This window comes from Pygoscelis adeliae, unplaced genomic scaffold (genome assembly GCF_000699105.1).
Source record: "Pygoscelis adeliae isolate BGI_AS28 unplaced genomic scaffold, ASM69910v1 Scaffold211, whole genome shotgun sequence".
Lineage (NCBI taxonomy): Eukaryota > Metazoa > Chordata > Aves > Sphenisciformes > Spheniscidae > Pygoscelis > Pygoscelis adeliae.
Window position 1 is genome coordinate 383,474 of NW_008824143.1, and position 21,925 is coordinate 405,398.

The 21,925-nt window shown below is 37.0% G+C and overlaps 1 protein-coding gene across 1 annotated transcript in view; it reads left to right on the top strand.

Moving 5' to 3' along the window:
* Nucleotides 1-2,252: 2,252 nt before the first annotated feature.
* SMC6 (structural maintenance of chromosomes 6) overlaps nt 2,253-21,925 on the top strand; it is a 34,033-nt gene continuing 14,360 nt past the window's right edge. The window contains exons 1-17 of the mRNA XM_009334344.1: nt 2,253-2,396; nt 4,939-5,087; nt 6,308-6,425; nt 7,222-7,327; nt 8,478-8,614; nt 9,162-9,223; nt 10,141-10,221; nt 11,743-11,844; nt 12,038-12,157; nt 12,261-12,359; nt 14,034-14,180; nt 14,574-14,662; nt 15,170-15,334; nt 16,874-17,052; nt 18,141-18,342; nt 18,482-18,596; nt 20,853-21,013. Of these exons, the coding sequence (XP_009332619.1) occupies nt 4,944-5,087; nt 6,308-6,425; nt 7,222-7,327; nt 8,478-8,614; nt 9,162-9,223; nt 10,141-10,221; nt 11,743-11,844; nt 12,038-12,157; nt 12,261-12,359; nt 14,034-14,180; nt 14,574-14,662; nt 15,170-15,334; nt 16,874-17,052; nt 18,141-18,342; nt 18,482-18,596; nt 20,853-21,013 (2,027 nt within the window). The 5' untranslated portion in view covers nt 2,253-2,396; nt 4,939-4,943. The remainder of the gene's footprint in view (nt 2,397-4,938; nt 5,088-6,307; nt 6,426-7,221; nt 7,328-8,477; nt 8,615-9,161; nt 9,224-10,140; nt 10,222-11,742; nt 11,845-12,037; nt 12,158-12,260; nt 12,360-14,033; nt 14,181-14,573; nt 14,663-15,169; nt 15,335-16,873; nt 17,053-18,140; nt 18,343-18,481; nt 18,597-20,852; nt 21,014-21,925) is intronic.

Sequence of the window (21,925 nt, forward strand, 5' to 3'; positions counted from 1 at the left end):
CAGCCGCGGAGGGACCGGTGTCGCCTCTCTGGAGGTGAGTGGATCCTTCCCGGTGGTCTGGAGAAACTGTTGGGCTAAGCAAGAGATAACCGTGGGATTGGAGGTGTGAGCGGGGGGGGATTTCTGTCCCCTCTTCCCTTGTGCCTCCCCGTAGAGGGCGTGGAGCTGCCTTCTGTGCTGCTGTTTGTCACAGAGCTTTTTCCAGTGTCTAGATGGGATGGCGTAGACTTCCTGTGCATTGGCTACGAATATATTCGGAGGGGAGTTGTGAATGTCAGTCATGTAGCCTAACATGGGACATCTGGCTCGGATAGCCCTTAAAATACATGGCACTCCACTGCTGTGTATGAAGCTAGGCTTCTGACTTCGGTTCTCTGAAATATGTGCCTTTCGAGTACAACAGATAGCGTATGTTCCCTTCGTTCATTATTATAAACCACTGGAGTTAACGTGTGATTTATTTATCGCTATCTTTGTGTCTGTTTAAACAAACGTAGTGTGCTGTACATCAGCAGAAGAACACGACTCTTTTCTTCCTCTTCTCCCACCCTATGCCTTAGCTTCCTCCCGTATCTTGCATTCATCCCGCCGTAGGTCTGCTCTGATGTCTTTTCTCTACCTCGGTTTTGCTAGCTGGACGAAAGGCAATGCAGGTTGTAGCTGGTGTGGGTGCAGAGTGGTTAAAGTGGATGTTTTGAGTGGCAGCCGCTTCCTGCCTTACATGGACACCAGGCCAACAGAAGGCTGCCAAAAAGCCGGTGGAGTGGTTTTGGTGGCAGTAGGTTGGTTGTGACTGCTCTGGCTGAGGCCGACTATGACTAGCCAGGTAGGGGAAGGGGAAAACAGTTGTAGAACTGCATTGCAATGGAAACTGGAAAGAGATGTCATCGGTTAAGTTGGAACATGGGTGGGCATCAGTGCATGTTGCTTCCAGTGGATGCAGCGTCTGTTTTCCTATACTTTGGTGTTAACAGGGTAAATACTTTTCTACTATAACATGTAATAGTCCTCATAGTTTTATACAGCACATGAGGATTGCGTTTTTCTTTCGTGCTCTCATTCCATGTGTAACAATTACTTGTAATAATTTATAGTGATCCTGTGATGTTTTTATAATTGGATCTGTCTTGCCCTTATTTGTGCCCAATTTATAGCTCCAGTTTTTATTCCTAACTGTATGTTCTTACATCCATGATAATAAAGTTCATTTTCTCTATTAAATCAGTACTTTTGTTTTGTCTTTCTGAAAAACAGTTGGGTTCTCATTTGAATTATTGAGGTTCCTCACTCTGTCATCACAAGTTTCCATTATCATAGTCCTACTTTATATTGCAATATAAACATAAATTTAGACTTCAGTTTTTTAAATATGATGTCTGGTCCATTAAAAAAAACTTCTGTTAACATTTGTCAATAGTGTCCATTGTTGGCTTCCCATTAGTCTACTACATATCTTAAAATACTTGTACTAATGTATGTTTTTGCCAGTTTAATTGTTTCCAATATAGCATTGCACATTTTAATAACTTTCAGATAGGTCAGATCAGCTGCTTTTCCTTTGCCGTGAATAGTTATTCCCAAACTGTTGTTAAAGTCATGGTAAGTGGTGCCAAGACTGAAATCAACTATTTTTTCAATTAAAAACTTAATGAAGAAAATTGGGGATGTTGTGGTGCAAGAGTTTTGGGAGCAATTAATATAAAAAAAAAAAAAAGGAACTTTTCCTGTCAAAAATGTCAAGGTGATCTAAAGATAAAATTCAAATGTATGTGTCATTTTCTGTGGGTTTTTGGGGGTTTTTTTATGTTGATTATTTCTTCCTTTAGCTTTTAAAGCTTTGTTTCTTGTGAAGTCTCATTAGCAGATTCTTTGCTGCTGCAATCCGTTTCTCTTTCCTTCTGGCTTTTTTGTATTCAGTGTAGGTATTGCATCCACTGGTACTTGCCATAATAATTTCTGAGGCTATTTCAATACAGCCTGCTTGCAGTTCCAGTTAAGTCTTGTTTGCAGTATTAGCTCTTCAAGAGTTCCGGGGTGCAGACAATTCTGTCCTTTGCCTTCGTCACGCTTAGATTACATGAGTGAGTTTTCTTCTAGGTTATTTTGTTCTGTTTTCCACTCTTATACTCTCTTTTTCTTAAACATCCAAATGTTATAGTGATGGAACTCATAGCCGTGATCTTTAGTTCAGACATTAATAATTGCAGCATTTAAATTTTGTGTTTTCCCTTCTTTCTAGAGGGAGATTTCAATGGAACAGCAGATTGAATGAATGCTTGTCTTCATATTTGGGTGACGGATAAATTCCAAGAGCATACCAGTGACTCTTTCCTGGTCTGCGTAATTTAAGCATAAAGACATGTTTATGTAGGAAACCGAAAGTAGCATAGCAAAAGGTATGTAACTGAATCATGAAGTGTATTTGCTCCTTGGTTTCTGAGTGTATAGTGTTAAACTACATAACATAAAATGGAAATGACATTCCCTGTAAATACTTAGTGGACATAATAATAATCCAGTATTTGATCTGAAATCCCTGCCATAGAAAATTATTGCAAGAATGTCAGACGGGAAGTTTATTGCATTTCTGCATTTGCTTTGAATTTTGTTCATTGCACTTAATGGAAAGAGATGCATATTATTTTTTCTTTATCATTTAGATGCTGTGTCAAATAAAATTAGTTGAGGGAATTATTAGACACTGTATTTTATAAAACAGTCAACAAATATCTAGAATAGAAATTAAGTACTATGTAATGATGTAACAAATTTTAATGTCTGTGGTGTTTCATATAATAAATGCTGTTGTCTGTGATATGGTAGTATGAGCTAGCTAACCTTCCGTCAGTTGAAATCAGGCTATAGATTGACCAGAACGTTAAGCTGACGCAAGCAAAAGAAGCTGCTCAAAGAAGCACTCTCTTTCGCCACGATGACCCAAACATACAGGTCTACATGATGAAATGGTTGGGGAACTTCTCTCATTTAAAAAGAAAGTTTTTTCCTGCATTAATTTTCAGTAGAATCAGTGCCTTGAGGCGGTTTATTATTCTGCTGTGTAAAGTGCTGCTTGAACTCAGGGGGATGAGACAGAAACAGAAGAGGCAGAGGGAGGAAAGACTGTTCCTCTCCATTGCAGCGCTAGTTCTTATGACTAAAGTTGTAATTTAGCAGTCTTTATTTCACTGAGTTCTCTGTAGATTCTTCAAGTTATTAATCTTAAAACATTTGAAGGGAGAATGTGGAGCAAGACCCACAGAGAAGCTCTGGGAGGGCCTGAGGGCTTTAACGAGGTGGCCCTGTGGGGCCCTGAGGCTGTGCATTGCACAGCTGGAACCGCTGTGCTGATCCACCCAGCCTTCTCATGGGCTGTGTCATCTCCCCTGCAGGACACAGGAGATCTTGTTAGGAGCTGTTAGGATGACCTGTCTGTCTTCTCTCCTGGATGGTCCCATCTGTCCTGTGGGACAAGGAAGTGGTCACTTGTTATCGTTAAATGTATCTGTGACTAGAAGTGTTATAGAATGATAGAACAGGTTGGTGTTCTGGATACCACACCCCCAGTCTCCACACAGTCAATTTGGTCTCAAACCACCACACATGGTATCAACTTTGGATGTGCAATGTCTCTAATGCTGGTCATTCTTTCCTTTCCTGTGCCCCACCCCATTTAAAAAAAAAATAATATTTATTTTGATAAATAAACTCAGCCTACTCTTAGGCCATGTGTCATGCAGTGATCTTTCTATAGCAGTGGATATTAATTACATTTAATGCCTCTGAATTTTGCTTAAACTGGTGTGATGCATTTAAGTTGGTTGCCATCTTTCCTAGGAGGGAGCTCTAGATTAAATTCTAGTAAACAAAGTTGTCTGAATAGGAGAACATACTCCATTTCAGAAACTCTTTGATGTCAGAAAGCTATGCGGCTGATGTCAGTTTTAGCCTGTTTTGGACACTTACTAGTAGGTGACTTAACTACTAGCAAATAAAAGTATTGTGCATTGACTTTGTATAAACAGGACCTTGCTTCTACTTTGGGCAAAAGTATGTGAACTTCCATGTTTAGTGTAGTGCTTTGGGACTCTAGGTATGCAGAATGTAATACATACATTTGGGGGAATAAAAACCATGCCCTAAAGGTACAGTTACAGAAAATGTGAGATTTTGACTAATCTTGATGCCTGTTGTTTCAGTTTTATGTGACTTTAGTAGACCTTGTTACTCTTGCAAGATTCATTTCTGACCAGTCATTAGTGCAGGAAGTCTGTGCGTTATTTATTCATTTGTAGAGGAAATACTATGTTCTCTATGTTAGAGAATTGTTATCCTTCATTAGTAAAATAACAGCATTTTGTTTACTGTGATCACATTACACTGCCTCACAAAAGCAGGGTGGCTGCGTGGAAGAAACAGCACAGGAACAGTGCTAGGAATCTTAGTTTTCCTTTATTCTACTCTTATGTGTTCTGCATATTAATTTTCTAGGCATTTGTCAACCACATATAATTAATATATTTTCTTTTTGGTTGTGCAGCTCAATTTAATCAAACTTGCATTGATGCTGCTGATCATATTATGGTAGTTATGTACTTTTTACAACTTAATTTTCAACACCATGACTAACCAAAACCAATTCTAAAGTACCAAGGAAAACAGAATCAAGGTTGATTTTGTTGTTAATCAACAAACAAATTCAGCTTGATTAGAATAATGAAGTTGTGTTTCTTTTCTTCTAATACGACCTCTTCATAATAAGCTTAGGCTTAAATTCACGGAGATTTCAGTTCTGAAAAAGTATTTGTTTGTTGCAATGTTTGCTATGATCTTAATATTTTTTTTTACGGAAGTAAACTGGTATGTCTGTGCTATCATCTGTACGTATGTTTTCATCTAGAAGACTGAAACCTACAATCTTTCATTACTTTCATTTTTCAGTACTCATGGGTAAGAGAAAGGAGGAAAGTATTTCAAAGCCTGGATCCCACAAAAGACAGAGACAAGAATACACAGATGAACATAGCGATGAGTCTAATGAAGAAGAAAATTCACAGTCATCAGCTGATAGTAATTTCTCTTTTCTGTCGGTAAGTTTAAAAAGTTGGGGGGGAGATGTAAGAAAAAGTTAATGTAAAAAAAGTTCTGTGCTTTTTTTTTGACGTTGAAATAAATGTCTTGCATGTAGGCTTCAGTGGAACCAATATAAAAGAAACTAGAGGTAATGTCTGTGGTGAGGATTTCTGCATGAGTTCATTCTTACCTTATGTCTTTTGGGTCATGTAGTTACAACGGTTGATTGTAAAATACCAGTATTCTGGTTTTATAGAATGAATACTACTGAAGTTGTGAAATAACCAAATAAAGGAAACAGATTTTGTTTGATAGAAGTATGGTATATTTGGTTAGTAGTTGTAGTAAAAGCAAAGAAAATATTTAGGAAACAAATTATTTACCAAAAGAAGCACAAAATACTTTTGTTTTGCACAGCTGACACTTTCAAATGACTAAAAAAAATATAGTGTTTGAAATGCATGTTTTGATGAAATGAAACTTGAAAACAGGAGTACTTTTTTTTTCCTGCTCTTTTGTAATAGTTGAATTCTAATTTGATGGAGGATTTTTAAAAAATAATTTCTGAGATTGCAAATACTTTCTTATGTATTATAAGACACTGGTTGATTGTTGATATGCAGAAGCATTTTTCCTCACTTCATTTTCTTGAACAGCAGCTGCTCTGTGTCATTGGTTTGTTTATTTTTCCTGAGGACTTGGCTTTCTTAGAAAAAATCGCTTTTTCTGAAGCACTGGTGATAAAACTAAAGTTTCCTGTCAAAACAGTACTCCACCAGCTGAACAGTGGGCTGTCCCATTTCTAGTTTCATTTCCTCCTTCCTGATCTAATGTACTTTCCCTCCTAAGCTGTGCTAAGAATTCTCACAAATAGTATTATTCAAGTAACAAAAAAGTCTTTCTGTGATGCTCTTTTTTACTGCTCTGACAACTGTGTAGAATCAATGATCTTACTCTTTTATATTGTATTAATTCTAAGTTAGTTATGGGGAGAACTGAAAGTTACTATGGGTGAGTGATCAGCTTTGGTAACTGTTTTCCTCTTATTTTATTACGTAACTGCTCTGTAGCAAGCAACTTTTCATAGTGTCATGAAACCCTTCTGACTTCCTTGTATTTTGTAACCATTGATGTTTTATATTATGCCATCGTTTGAATTCTCATTGTATTTAAAATAGATAAACTGTATCTCATTAAAATTCATACATAACACCAGTTTTAATTGTTTATTCTTTAGACTGTGGGGGAGGTTGGGATAATTGAAAGTATCCAGCTGAAGAACTTCATGTGCCATTCAATGTTGGGGCCTTTTCAGTTTGGATCAAATCTCAATTTTGTTGTTGGAAACAATGGAAGTAAGTATCAATTGCATAATTTCTTTGTCAAAGAACACTTTCGTTAATGATTTAGAAGATGTAATTTTTTATTTGAATCAGAATTGCTAGCCATCTTTTAGGAATGGAAACGGATTCACTTCTGGACTTGGGAACCACACAGGTCTATCCCAGTAGTTCAAGTCTGGTGAAAAAGTTAGGACTTAAATTTGGAGATTTGCAAAAGATAATGTGAATATAAATCTTTTCTTAGCTAAATCATACATAAATTTATACTTAAATAAATGTACTCGTATGTTCATTATTAAATGCACAGTAATTGTCCAAGTATATGTTATGTAGAAACTATTATAGGAGAAGGAAATGATACTTATTTATGCAAGTTCACTTTTCTTGGAGAGGGAATTTCAAAAATTAAACATAAATTTTGAAAGAGAGCTTAAAACCTTTCAGCTAGTTCTATAAATGGTAATCTGTGTTTGATTTCTTTTGTTGTATACATGTTTACTGTATGCTTGTAAGGAAAGGGAGATTCTTTCCTCCTGAGATAGGACATCTTGTTGAATGCAAATTGATAAATAGTAGTAACAGAAGTTTGACTCAGCATGGTTTTGTTTTTTTTATAGGGAGAACCTTGGAAGTGGTGGATGTTTTTTTAGAGTTATTGCTATTTTATATGTTTGTTCAATAAAGACAGAATTTGGACTTTAAGTGCATGAATACATAAACAGTCAAACAAAAATCTGTAATATGGGTGAATTGGATAAAGAGTTACAAGAACTTCTTTTTTAAAAAAAGCTCAATGCTTCTATTACAGGTGGAAAAAGTTCTGTATTAACTGCTCTTATTGTTGGACTTGGTGGAAAAGCCACTGCAACTAATAGAGGTTCCTCATTAAAAATGTTTGTACGAGATGGAGAGACGTAAGTAAAACTTCTTTAGTTTTAAGGTTGAACATGTTGGTTAGTGATTGTGATTCGGGCTAGCTGATCAGTTTTCTGTTCACCTTCATTTTCTCAGTTCTTTTATTGGATCTACCAGATTTCAATAAAAAGCATAACACTGAAGAGACCATATTTAAACAAAAAAAACAAAACTACAAACAAAAAACACATTAGAAATTTTACCAGTAATTTACCAGTAGTATACTGTTAACGTAGTGATATATCCTGTGTATTGCCCAGTTCTTGTGTACTGCTTCCGTGATGTACTTGAATATCCTACAGAAGAAAAATAATTTTCATTAGAAAAAATTTCATTAGAAAAAATTCATAGGAAACTAGTTATGATTGTTCTGCGAGCAGTGAGGTTAATCCTTTTTCTGCCTTTCTGAATGAATGAATATACACTATAAAGACCTTGACATACAGGTGGATTATTAAACATGCAGGAAGTGGATTCATGACTGCTGCAAGGGTGGGGATAACATGTTTAGGGGAATCAATGAAAAGACAGGAGAGGAGGTTTAAAGTTTACATTTACATAAAGCTGTAACTCAGAGCCCCAGGCTTTTCCCTTCAGAGTAAAATTGTTGGCAGTAACCTGCCTTATGTATAATAACTTAATGCTTCAGCATTTCACAAACAGAAAATCTGAATTTAGAACTGAAACCACATCTCATCTTTTCTAGAAGAATGCCTTAAGCATTCTGCTATAGATTACTTTGGTTAGGGACGGCTGTAGAAGCTAAGCCACTGTTTTCTATAGAAGCCAGTTTGGGAGAACAACCAAAAAGCAACTTGATTCTGCAACCTAAAGATGGGGGCACTCAGATGGGAAGGGAGGGTGGGGGAAATCTGCTCTCACAACTCTTTGCTTTTGGCTTATGATTTATCTGAAGCATAGAAGGTGCAAACAGGGCAGTCTTTCTGGTGATGTGTCTCTGATGCTGTTTTGGTTCAAACAACATAAATGTATCTTGTTCCAATTGGTACTATGACTGACTTCCAGTTGTGACCTGTACAAGACTTGACAATTTTTTGTGGAAAATCATAATGTTCTGGATTTATTTTTTTTTTTTTTTAGATTTTGAACTAATTTCATTTGTCCTTTTTTATTGTTTTTATTTTTTAGTTCTGCAGATATTTCTATAACTTTGCGAAACCAAGGTAGAGATGCATTTAAACCAGAAGTGTATGGTGGCTCTATTATTGTGAATCAGCACATTAATCTGGATGGAAGCAGAAGTTACAGACTGAAAAGCAAATCTGGTTGGTGGTAGTTTTTGTTCTCAGTCTTAGAAGCTCCTTAAATGTTTTCATTGCTTTAAATGTCTTGATGTTAGTAAAGTATGATGTTGCTCATTTCATTCATCATTCAAGGATGATGATGTCCATTTTTTTTGTGTTTACCTTAGACTAAGAATATTTTAGCATGTCAAAAGCAGTTGTGTCAGGTTCTGCATGATGTGAGGTCATACAGTATTTGTCTTTATGAAAATCTTGTGTGATGAGGCTGAACATAGTTTTTAGAGTTTTTGTTGAGTTTGCTGACCTACCTAAATTCTGTCACAGAGGGTTTATGAGGCAAGGAGGGACTGTAATTAGAAGTCTTTGTGTACAAATGCAAATATATCAGAAAGACTAAAAAACCCCAACCAAACTGTGTTTCTCATTTAGGACTAAATCTGTATTACAAAAATACTAATCTCATTTTTTACATTTACTAAGAACCACTAGATTGAACAAAAAGCTAGGGCATTGTATGTCTCTTTACTTTGGACCTATTGGTATTTTTCCTTTCTTTTTTTACCATTAGGGACCTTAATTTCTTCAAAGAAAGAGGAACTTGTAGGAATACTGGATCACTTTAATATACAGGTAATTGTTATAGTGTTTAAATTCTGTGCAATTTAAGACATCAGCATGTGAAGTTATAATTCTTCAATTAAAGAGCAATGTTCCATTTCATTAAATGAGAGAGGTTCACCTCTTTTGTGTTCTTGCAAGATCAAATGCCATGGCAAAAGAAAATTGAAATTTATACCTCATACAATGCAGAATAAGGTTCTGTCCCAGACAGATAAGTATTTACTATGATCTATGACCTGTGAGTCATGTATCCTGTTAATGACAGTCTTAGCATATGTAGGTTTCTTTCATACCTGGAGGGGTTTTTTTTCTGCTCATTACTTCAGTTCTTGCTGTTGCAGAAATTTGAGTGTGTTTTTGCTGCTTAAGTGGTTCAGGAAATATCAGGTAGTGCACATGAATTTTCACATGCTCCACATACTCAGCCTTTCAAATAATATAAACTTCTGTTAGTATGTATTGATTTTATTTTGTGGAAACTTCCATAAGAATATATGGGGCAATTCATTGCATTTAATGCAATACTTTGATCAATTAAATAATGAGAAATTAAACAGCATTGGACAAAATTCCTAATGCTGATCTTGTTAAATAAATGGAAAAAAACAGGAACTGTCTTTCTAGAAGTCAGTTATCCTCTTGGAAGCAGTTCCTTAGTTGTCCTTGTTGTGGTTCTAATTTGTACTTGATGGAGTTGGATTTTTTTAAAAACTTTTTGTTTGTTTATTGTTGGTGGGTTTTGTTTGGTTTTTTTTTTTTTTAAAAAAAAGAGGTGAGAGGAGTAGAAATCTTAATTTTTGGATCTGCTTCTCTCAGCTTATTACTGAATTGCTGGGCATGGAACAGGGAGACGGTTTGCTCATGGATATGCAGTTACACAAGAACCTTTTAACTTAAAATAAAAAGAAAGTAATTTATTTTTACAGGTAGATAATCCTGTGTCTGTTTTAACCCAAGAGATGAGTAAGCACTTTTTACAGTCTAAAAATGAAGGTGACAAGTACAAGGTAAGAAAAATCATTTAACATTTTGATTAAACATTGAAATACTGATTTCAAATTTTTAGAGGTCGCATTTGGAGGAAAAAAAATTCAGAATTCTTAATTTTAATGACCTGTTGTGGATTAACTCGGGTAAGTAGCTAAGCATCACACAGCCATTCGCTCACTTCCCTGCTGCCCCCTACTTGCAATGAGGGAAGAGGAAAGGAAGAGTAAAAGCAAGAAAATTCGTGGGCTGAGATAAAAATTGTTTAAAAAAATGAAGGAAAAGCTGGAAGAAGAGAGAAAGAAAGCAAAACAAGACATGCAAAGGCAATCACTCACCACCTCCCATGGGTAGACTGATGCCTGGCCAGTTCCTGAGCAAAAGATGGCTAACCCTCCTAAACCCTTTCCTCTCCCTGTTTATTGCTAAGCATGACTGTGCTGCTTTTGGCTGGGATAATTTTCTTCATAGTAGCTAGTATGAGGCTATGTTTTGGATTTGTGCTGGAAACAGGGATGTTTTCATTATTGCTGAGCAGTGCTTACACAGAGTCAAGGCCTTTTCTGCTCCTCACACCACCCCACCAGTGAGTAGGCTGGGGGTGCACCAGAAGCTGGGAGGGGACACAGCCGGGACAGCTGACCCCAACTGACCACAGGGATATTCCACACCATATGACGTCATGCTCAGCATATAAAGCTGGGGGAAGAAGGAGGAGGGGGGGGATGTTCGCAGTGATGGTGTTTGTCTTCCCAAGTAACCGTTACGCGTGATGGAGCCCTGCTTTCCTGGGGATGGCTGAACACCTGCCTGCTGATGGGAAGCAGTGAATGAATTCCTTGTTTAGCTTTGCTTGTGTGGGTGGCTTTTGCTTTAGCTATTAAACTGTTCTTATCTCAACCCACGAGTTTTCTCACTTTTACTCTTCTGATTCTCTCCCTCATCCCACCGTGGGGGAGTGAGCGAGCGGCTGTGTGGTGCTTACTTGCCAGCTGGGATTAAACCACGACAATGATGTTTTATGGGATGGAATATCTCTTTGGTTAGTTGGGGTCATCTGCCTGATTGTATCCCCTCCCAACCTCTTGCACGCCCCGCCAGTCTATTCACTGGGAGGGCAGAGTGAGAAAGAGAGGAGTCCTTGATGATATACAAACACCCTTCAGCGACAGCGAAAACATTAGTGTGTTATCAGCATTGTTTTGGTCACATAGCTAAAACACAGCACCATGATAGTTGCTATGAAGAAACTTAACTCCATCCCAGCCAGACCCAGTACACTGTCTGATTGTAGCAGTCATCCACTTGAAAAAACAATTTTTTTGAAGTTTCTTCTCTCTAAAGACACTAATAAATTTTTAAAAAATCTCGGACACTGCTGAGTTAGTTCGTTATTCAGAAATACCCCACCAGTTATTTTACTTTGGGTATCATTCAGCATGCATAGAGGTTGGGATGAGTGGTCTTTCTATGGTAATTATTTAAAGTTCACTTAGATAAGTTGCTGAATCTGACATCTGCATCTTTTTATTCCTTTTTAGTTTTTTATGAAGGCAACTCAGCTGGAACAAATGAAAGAAGATTATTCATCTATTATGAAAACTAAAGAAAATACATGTATTCAGATAGAACAAGGAGTAGAGGTATGTAAAAGCTAAAGTAATTATTAGTACAGATCTGAGCACTGGAATAACTGTAGGAGTTAAACTACATAGTTTTGATTTGATTAGGTCTTAGTGACATTAAATCAAAAAAACCCCACAACTTTCCAAGATTTCATTTTATATCACAGCTCTTTGCAGTCACAATTGAATGTCCTTCTTTTCTTTTTTTAAGCGTCTTCAAGAACTTAAGCAGCTTTATTGTGAAACAAAGGAACGTTACAAAAGCATTGGGTTTGTGAATGACATGCGAAATCGTCTTGAAGATTTGAAACATAAAATGGCATGGGCAGTGGTAAATGTCTGTTAAAATATGTTTCCTCATATGAAACATACTTTAAATTATTCCCAATCTGCTGCGGACATTCTGATATGTGCTAATATATGCTTCTATTTAGGTGGGTGAGATGGAAAAAGAAATACAGCCAATCAGAGAAGGCATCAGAGCTGAAGAAGGAAATACAGAGAAGTTTGTTCAGAAGCTAGAAGAATGCCAGGTATATATATGGTTTAAACCATATGTCACTCTAGTTTTGGCTCCTTGACTCAAGAATAAAAATAATAGTTAAACTATGATTGTCCTTTAGCTTGTAAGCTATTGAAACTGGCCATCTTAGCTTTTCACAAGCAGCTAAGACCATTGCCATTTATACACCATTTTAGCCATCTAAAACTTAACAGTAAAATTTGCATTCCACATTTCATTGGATAAAAAATATTAGGACGTTTTGTTTTCCGTTGTTTAGTAGGGGTATGTGTGTGTGGTTTTGTCGTGGTTTAACCCCAGCTGGCAACTGAGCACCACACAGCTGCTCGCTTCCTCCCCCACTCCAAGTGGGATAGGGGAGAGAATCGGAAGACTAAAAGTGAGAAAACTCATGGGTTGAGATAAAAACAGTTTAATAATTGAAATGAAATAAAGTAAAATAGTAATAATAATAAAAACAGAATACACAAAGCAAATGATGTACAATGCAATTACTCACCACCCACTGACCGATGCCCAGCCAGTCCCCGAGCAGCAGCCCCCCCTGGCCAGCTTTCCCCCAGTTTATGTACTGAGCATGACGTCACATGGTATGGAATGTCCCTTTGGCCAGTTGGGGTCAGCTGTCCTGGCTGTGCCCCCTCCCAGATTCTTGCTGGCAGGGCATGGGAAGCTGAAAAGTCCCTGACTAGTGTAAGCACTGCTTAGCAACAACTAAAACATCGGTGTGTTATCAACATTATTGTCATCCTAAATCCAAACCACAGCACCGTACCAGCTACTAGGAAGAAAATTAATTCTATCTCAGCCGAAACCAGGACAGCTTTTCATGCTGATACTTTTGTTTCAGGTAAGGGATATATTACTTTGACTGGAAGTTTGAGATGACTAGCATCACACATACCAGTGAACAGTAGTTTAAACTGTTTTATTATTGAGAGTACTTACTTGGTGCCTATTTCTGTAATGTTGGAGCATCTTTCAGAGATCTGTCATGTGGGTTTCCTTGGGTTTCATTGCTGTAGAAAGGATCAGTGTCTGATTTCAGGAGTCATCTGTAAATTTAACAGACTCTTTGAATGGTACTTAAGACTTCTGTAGGTAGCAAGAAAGAATAATTTTGCCAAACGTCCAGATTCACTTACGAAATGTATCTTTTGCAGGGAAACATTAGGCATCATTATTTTGAACTTTGCAGTCTATTAAAACTTCTCCAAATTTTCTGAATTGGCACTCATTTTTCATTGATTTTTTTTTTTTTTAATGTTTAAAACAGTGTGTATTTGTCTCACATTTCAGGCATTTTTACTTCATGGCTGAACGTGTCTGTGTAGTGTTGAAGGAACATTGTCCAGATACTTGTTTCACTTCTTTCCATATCGTGGTACTTGACCCTATTGTAGTAGAGTCCTGTGTTCAAGTAAACCATGAGTTAGAAAAGAAGGTTGCTGTTTATTTCACAGATTTGGTAGTCCGTTGGTTTCCTGAGTATTTTCCTTTATTAATTTTCATCTTAGCATATCCATAGTGGCAATGACTTGCTTTATTTTTTTTTTAACAAAAAAAAAGCAAATGAGATGTCAGATGGATTCCTTTGAGAGATATTTCTTCTGTAGCGTTAAGAGGTTTTGAAGAAAATTTTGCTTCGTTATTACTTGTGTATCATTCTCTTTTTGCACCAAAGGTAAAAGTGAATGAAGCAGAAGAAAAGTACAAAGCAATACAAGACAAGTTAATAACAATAAGTGAAGAAGCAAAAGCCCTGCATCCTCAGTGTATTTCTTTGAAGGCTGATGTGCAGGCAAGAAGAAAAGCAGTCAATGAAGCTGAGGTAGGCAAAAAGAACTTTCAAAGTTCATACCAATTTAAAGCTTTAATCTTGTCCATGCTCTACCCATATGTACTTCTCCATCTGTGTCTAGGCTTCCTGAATCCATAGTGCAGTTCAAAATAGGTGCAATTTTCTGCCTGAAAACTGTGCCTGGGCGAGTAGTTTCTGTTCGTGGGCCTTAGGGTTTATATCCTTACACAGTTGTTAAGCCATGTTAAGCTTAGGTCAAAATAAATATGATTCGAGTTAACTGTGTTATTCCTTCTTTTCACATTCTTGAAATTCAAGTTGTGTTTGTCTGTTTTGATGCAGTTCAATTTACTCAAAACTGTAGTTCTTGAAATTATTTCTTGCTTCTATTTATTAAACTACTGTATCCTATTTCCTTCATAGGTACTTTATAATCGTTTCAAAACTGAGTTAAAACGCCTGGGAAAAGACGATGAACAGCTACGTAAACGAATTGAGGAACTGAAAAGCAGGTAAATACAGATATAGTGACTAGTGTATGTTTATTAAGGTATAGGTATGCAGGGAGTGAGCTCTTCTGATTAATGAGAAAATCTGCAGTAACAGAAAATATTTATTTAAATCTAAGCAGGGTCCAGTTAAATGTTTAAATATTTCTGATGCTGCTGCTTTGCATACCAAGATTTTGACTAGAGGGTGATGTGGTAATTGGGCAGAAAAAAAGCTTTTCTTTTTTGTTGGTGATAATATACATTTTCTAGCTTCCATGGTGTTGCAAAAAAAAAAAACCAACCTTAAACTAAATGCAATAGGAATGTAACTGGGGAGAGTTATGTGTGATTACAAATTAAAAAAAAAAAAAAGGTATTTATGCTTTGTAGTTCTTATAAACGCACAGAATCTTAAATATAACTTTCTAATGCATAAATCTTTTGTATGATACAGGTAATAAAACAAAGTTTGTGTCACTCAAAAATCATCAGTGTGGTTTTAAAATATTGAAGTATGATCTTTTCTAGTGCTTTTCAGGTTTCAGAGCCTGAAAAATTGGAAAGACAAAGGAAAATCGCACACTTAAGGGAACAGTTAAAGGCATTCCATGATGAGGAAATAATGATTGGTCAACAGGTGGATCAGTTTCAGCAGGCTATATATAAGTGTAAGGAAGAACATGCTAGACTTAGGTAAGTTTCACTTTTGAATGTAACTGTTTTTCTTTGTTTCAAGTTACAAGAGGTCCCTTCTTATGTACCTGCATTCCCTGAGGTGTTCAGTTTCCTTTTTTTTTTCCTTCCCTAGTGTATCTTACGACTTGCTAAACTTTTGTCGTTGGCACAATATGACTTAATTTAGAAAGTTTTGGAAAATTAAGAAAACTGTTTTGTTATTAAAGGTGAAAGTTATTACTAATTTAAAGCCCAATATAAATACATACTGTTAGTTTAATGCCGTTCTTTCTTCCTCTCACCATCTGTCCCTTATTCTTTTACCATCCTATGGGCAGACTGCGATTTAAATTTTTTTTCATGTAGTTTAATATACTAGTACATCCTGATATGAAGTCATAAGATATATAACACCATATAAGGGAATAGGTACGCTTAGGGGTAATTATTGTATCTATAGTTAAAGGCAAATTTATAGAGACTTTGAAGCAAGTGGTTCAAATACCAATTTAGCCCATACCCGAACTAGAAGAACAAAGCACTCTTTGGCTTTGATTTGGAAACCTGAACTTGAACAATGGTTACTGGAGGGGATTATGGCCATGTTGTCATTTATTGTCTTAAGATATTTGAGAATTGTTGCTTATTGCACTTGATGTTTGTCATGGTTTAACAACCTCAGTCGGCAACTGAGCACCACGCAGTCGCTCGCTCACTCCCCCTGCGGTGGGATGGGGGAAGAGATCAGAAGAGTAAAAGTGAGAAAACTTGTGGCTTTAGCTACAGGTTTAATAAAAGAAATAAAGTAAAATACTAGTAATAATAAGAATATACAAAGCAAGTGATGCACAGTGCAATTGCTCACCACCCACCGACCGATGCCCAGCCAGTCCCCAAGCAGCGGCCCCCCCCAGCCAGCTTTCCCCAGTTTACGTACTGAGCATGACGTCACATGGTATGGAATGTCCCTTTGGCCAGTTTGGGTCAGCTGTCCTGGCTGTGCCCCCTCCCAGCTTCTTGTGCACCTCCAGCCTTCTCAGTCGGTAGAGCATGGGAAGCGGAAAAGTCCTTGGCTAGTGTAAGCATTACCTAGCAACAACTAAAACATCGATGTGTTATCAACATTGTTCCCATCCTAAATCCAAAACACAGCACTGTACCAGCTACTAGGAAGGAAATTAACTCTATCCCAGCTGAAACTAGGACAATGTTTTAGTTTAAATGTCTTTTATCAATTATTGTAACCAACAGTTACTTTGTGTTCTGTTAAAGACCTTTGTAGAAGACAGTGAAATTGAAGCATATAATTAGAAATAAAATAAATTTATTATAAATAGTTAGAAATAGAAAAGTCTTGTAAAACTGTTGCAAAGTAGTAAGTTTCTTTCTTGCTTTTTTGTGTCATGTTTCTTGAAACTATAAAAGTATTGTTGCATGTGCATAGCTAGCTGTACATTGAAGTATTGAGGTCTTGATACACTGCCTTATTAGTACTTGAAAAATGAGACTTTAAGGCTTTATAAGCTGTTGCTACTGAAGAAAATTCTGTTCTCTTAGGAGAGAAGACTGTGATGTGAAACAAGCACTGGATGCCAAGCAGAAACAGCTGAGGGAGCTGAAAGATAGTAAAACAAATACCTTGAAAAGATTTGGACCACATATACCAGCCTTTCTTGAAGCAGTTGAAACAGCCTATAGGCAAGGGCGCTTTAACCACAAACCTGTTGGACCTTTAGGTGAGAGTGACTGCTGAAAAAGACAGTCTTTAGAATATTTCCTCATGGGATTTATTGCATGGCTGCTAATATAAAAAGCGTTCATTTAGAAAAACTATTTGTTCTTTAAGGAGCTTCAGATATATCTTCTGTACTTCCTGGACTAAAGGTTTTGTCCTGGTAGGTTATCTTTTGCTTCTCTCCTTTTTATCACGTGAACTAGCTAACATCTACTGGTTTTCCTCATTTTCCAGTTGTTTTTGTTAAGGTATTTTATGTAGTTACAATGGCAAACTTTCAATGCACCCTTCTGACTCCCCCATACCCTCTAAGCATCAGACTGCTGTGCTTTGGCTGCTTGTTCCGTGAGGGATAGCACTGTCCAGCTCTTGGACAGATTTTGTTCAACATGTCCAGTGGCTGACTTGTGGGCTTGTCAAACTTGATGTTTTGCGTGGAGCAACTCAGACAGAACCAACTGAGATTTTCTTGGAAAGTTTGGTTTCATTAGTTTTTTGACCAGCTCTGACAGTGAACGCTACTTTCAGTTTGTGAATAGGAGTAATGGCTTCAGCATATTCTGGATGTAAGTGTAAAGGCCAAGTACTTAAGTACTTGGCATTTACTGCAGGGTAAAAATGTGAAAACACGCGTCCAACTGAAGACAGGTGATATAATGGAAATCTTCATATTTGTTTAACTTGCAGTATAGTTGTTCCTCTGCCTTCAGCCTTAAAGCATTAAATTGTTGATAAGCAATCTTTGCCTTGATATACTCCTGCTGAGGTGCCACAAAATTGGTACCTTAATGGAAGTTAGTAGTGACCTGTCAAAGATCTTGGAAGAAAATGTAAGCCTCTGAATATGTATGGGTGTCTCTATAGGAAGAGAAATTATACGTCTCTGTTCTCAGGGTAGCTTCTCTGTTGTGGAGTTTTTTATCTTTTAGTTAACTTTTTTTTTTTCTTGTAAGAAAGGTTTATTTTAGACTCTTAGAAAACCCCATAACACAACACAACAAAACAAAAGCCTTGAGTGGTAAAAATGCACTACTGAATGTTTTGTTATGGAACACAGCTCCTAAAGCCTTGTCTCTTATGTTTCTTTAGGTGCTTTCATTCATCCGAAAGATACTGAACTGACCTTGGCTGTTGAATCTTGTTTAAAGAGCCTAGTTCAGGCATTTTGCTGTGATAATCATAATGATGAAAGAACTCTACAGCTACTGATGTCAAAATATTATCCACATGGATTTAGACCTCAAATAATTGTAAATAAATTTCAGAATAAAGTTTATGACGTTAGACACAGGTAAGTTTTATGTTTTGAATTTTATTGCTTAGCCTTGGTGGTTCAAATTATTATTAGTTGAAAAGAACTATTTGTATTTTTTTTTTTTAAAGAATCTCACGTGAGCTTTATGAATGGTGGTTTTTCTTCTTTTCTTCAGAGGAGTTCATCACCCAGAATTCCCATCGGTTCTCACAGCATTGGAAATAGATGATGCAGTGGTTGCCAATTGTTTGATTGATGTGAGGGGTATAGAAACAATCCTGCTGATTAAAGTAAGGCTCTACATTCCCTATTGGTCTTTAAAGAAAAGTGTTTTCTCTTCGTATGGAGCATATACAATACCTTCACTGATAGTGTCCATAATGGACAGAAGAGGTAGAGAAAGATTTATTTTATTTTTCTTTTTGCCCCTCTGAGGAGAGGTGAGGACCCTGATGGCTCAGTAGACCCCGACTGTATCAGTTATCAGTGTTATAGTGCAGTATGCACACAAGTACGTTTCCACTGGAGGGCTCCCAGTAAGGCCCTCTTGGCATTCAATAAACTGTCAGTATTCCACTTCAAATACTATTTTCTATCATGGGCGACACAGAGTAAACTGACAACCCATAGTGGATTTAGATCCTGGGATTTATATAAGAATCAGCAAGGTTAGAGCTTTTACTCTTATTTCCATGCACTCACTTGTTTCCCTGCCCCCACAACACTACCTTTATAGGTCTCAACTTCTGTCCCCAGCAGGGAGATCACTGCTGGTTCGGGAAGGTCAGGCAGAAAATCTTACCGGTTCCTGCTGTGCGGCTGCTCACAGGTACCTGTTTGGGCTGTTACCGGCCAAGGTCCCTGGGCATTCCCTGGGATTTGTCTTTACAGATCTCTCCCCATGTGTTTCCAGGATCTTACCTGTTTGTTTCTGGGATGTTCACCACCACCTTTCTGGGCCTCTAAGGGGTCTAGTTTCCTAGTCTAAATAGTCCATGTGCATGTGATCTGCCTCCTAACTTCTGTCTCATGTCTCTTTATTAATTGGTGGGTTCAGGATGTGTCAGTTTTGCGTAGTCTCGGTGTTACCAAAATTTGCAACCAGCCCGTACCAGTTGTATCTAGCAACTGGTAGCTAGGTACCAGTTATAGGTGTAGCAGGCTTGTGCTTGAGAGTTCAAAAGTTCCCTTTCGGATATTCAACCACCTACTCTTACAGGAAATTATCAGCCGCCTGCTAGCATTCACAGCATGTTTCACCTACCACAACAACCAGAGCCCCTTTGGACTCTGCAGCGTTAAAGCATTTGAGATGAGAGAGTGCAAAGAAACATGGGTGTGGATAGAGTCTGGTAAAATAAAAAAATATCAGTAATCAGTTATTAAGTAGGATCTGAATGAGGTGACTAGCAAATGGTGTTGAATTAAGATTACATACTATTTTGATAGGGGTCTATTTTTTGATCACCATAAAAACATGTTAAAGAACTGTTTTCTGCCATTATATGACTTCTGACCTTAACTGATTTTTGATTTTCTGTTACTACTGAAGATACCAACTCTTGCAGATAAGATTACAGGTAAAATGTTAAAAGATAAAAATAAGATGTATATATTTTTATTTAAAGAAAGCAGGGTATTCTATAAGCAGCAGAACTAATGATGCTTACTTTTTGTGGTTCCAAAACCACTTGTCCCGGTTTGTCCTCTTGACATTCCTACTGGAAAAGAGGCAGTTTATGCTCTGTCTAGTGCAGAGCTGACTGACTGTTCAGCAAGCGTGGCTGTTACTAAACGGAATACGTGACAGCTAAACTTTCGAGGCTTTTCTCATGGCAGGGATGCTAGTTTTGTTTTTTCCCCCCTGCCTTTGTTTTGTTCTTCCCCCTCTGCCTTACGTAACCACTAATTTTCGTAACTTTATTATCATTGAGCCCTACCTGAACAATTTCAACTGAATCTGAAAGAAGTTGAATGGGTATTGTGTGGAAGGAATGATACTTCTGAATGGATAACGTGATTGCCTCGCACAAGGCACTTGTGACCACTTAGTCTGGCACTGGCAATGTTGGTTTTTTTTTTTTACCAGCATGTTTCCCCAAACTTTAATTGAATATTGTTTGATGAACTTCGCAGCTTTCTTTGGAAGATTGTTTCCTCTATGTGTATTCCACTTTTGATAGTTAAATATACCTATGCATAGTGGCCTCTTGGTTAGTGTTTTTTTTCCCATGGCGACTTATAAGGGACTGATGAGACTAGGGAACTTACAATGCAGATAAATTTGTAATAGAATAAAATAAATGAGCAGCTAAACTAAATGGGTGTTTTTTGAGAACATAAATGTCTTACTCAACCAAGAAAAGCAGATTCTCGACATTATAGATTTTTTTCACATTCTTTCATTCCTGTATTTCTTATTTTTCTTTAGGAATTGAAATTATTTCTGGGTGAGAACTTCTTTCAATTTAAAGACAAGCTTTAAATTGATATCTTTAATTATGGTTGCTTTTCTGTTGGTATGATAAGGCCATTGTATTTTTCAGAGTAGCCGTAAAGCTCGTGAAGTAATGCAGTTTAATCGGCCCCCAAAAAATTGTAGAGAAGCTTTCACTGCTGAAGGTGATCAAGTATTTGAAAGACGGTATTACTCTTCTGATTACCTCAGACCCAAGTTCCTAAGCAAAGATGTTGAAGCAGAAATAAGGTTAGCATCTTGTAACGTTGTATTTGTGAAAAGTGCACTTGTTGACATGAATAGTGGAATTGCATATTTGTCTATTTGCATGTACGCTACTGTCCAGTCTCCATTTTCTTTGAGATTTACACTTCCTTTCTGAGAATTCTGGAAAGTGTTTTTCTTTATTTCAATGCCTTTCTGTGATAGGTACAAACTTGAGTTGTACCTAGGTATTTCTCAGATTGTGGCATGTAAATTTTGCCCAGGCAGTAGGGATTTGCTGGGCTGAATACTCCAGGAAATCTAGCCACCTTCCTTTTTATTTTACGCTTGCTGAAAAAGAGTATGGAGTCAAAGCTGTTTCTTTAAAAATCTAATACCTGAACAGTGGTATTGTAGTTTACTGCAAAGGAAGCCTGATTATTCAAACCGAAGTTGCGCTGGCACACGTAGTTCTACTGGTTTAAAACTTTGAATCTGTTTTCTCAGGCTTTTGACTTCACTTATGGTAGGTGTCTCTGATAAACTTGACTTCGCCCCCCCCCATTTTATTTTTTAGGGTGGTTTTTTTTTCTCATTACTTTCAAAATGGTAGTTTAAAAAGCCAAACATATGTCAAAGTTTACAAACTTGAACTGTCACCAAGCAAATCAGTGACAACAAAATACTTCTATTTTGAGGCTCAGATTATATTACAATATTTTAATTTTAGTATTAATAGCTGATAGCGTAGTCTGAATTGAATGTTAAAAATTTATTTCTGTAAACTCAAAAGTTTTAAATACATCAGTTAACTGTACTTTCTGCATGTCAGTATATAATGAACTTCACTCAAAGATTATCTTAACTTTCAAAGCGTTACAGGCATTTCATTACCAATATTGCTATGGGGGAATGATGTAGGCCAGTTAAAAAGGAAAAATGTTTTCTCCCTGCTTG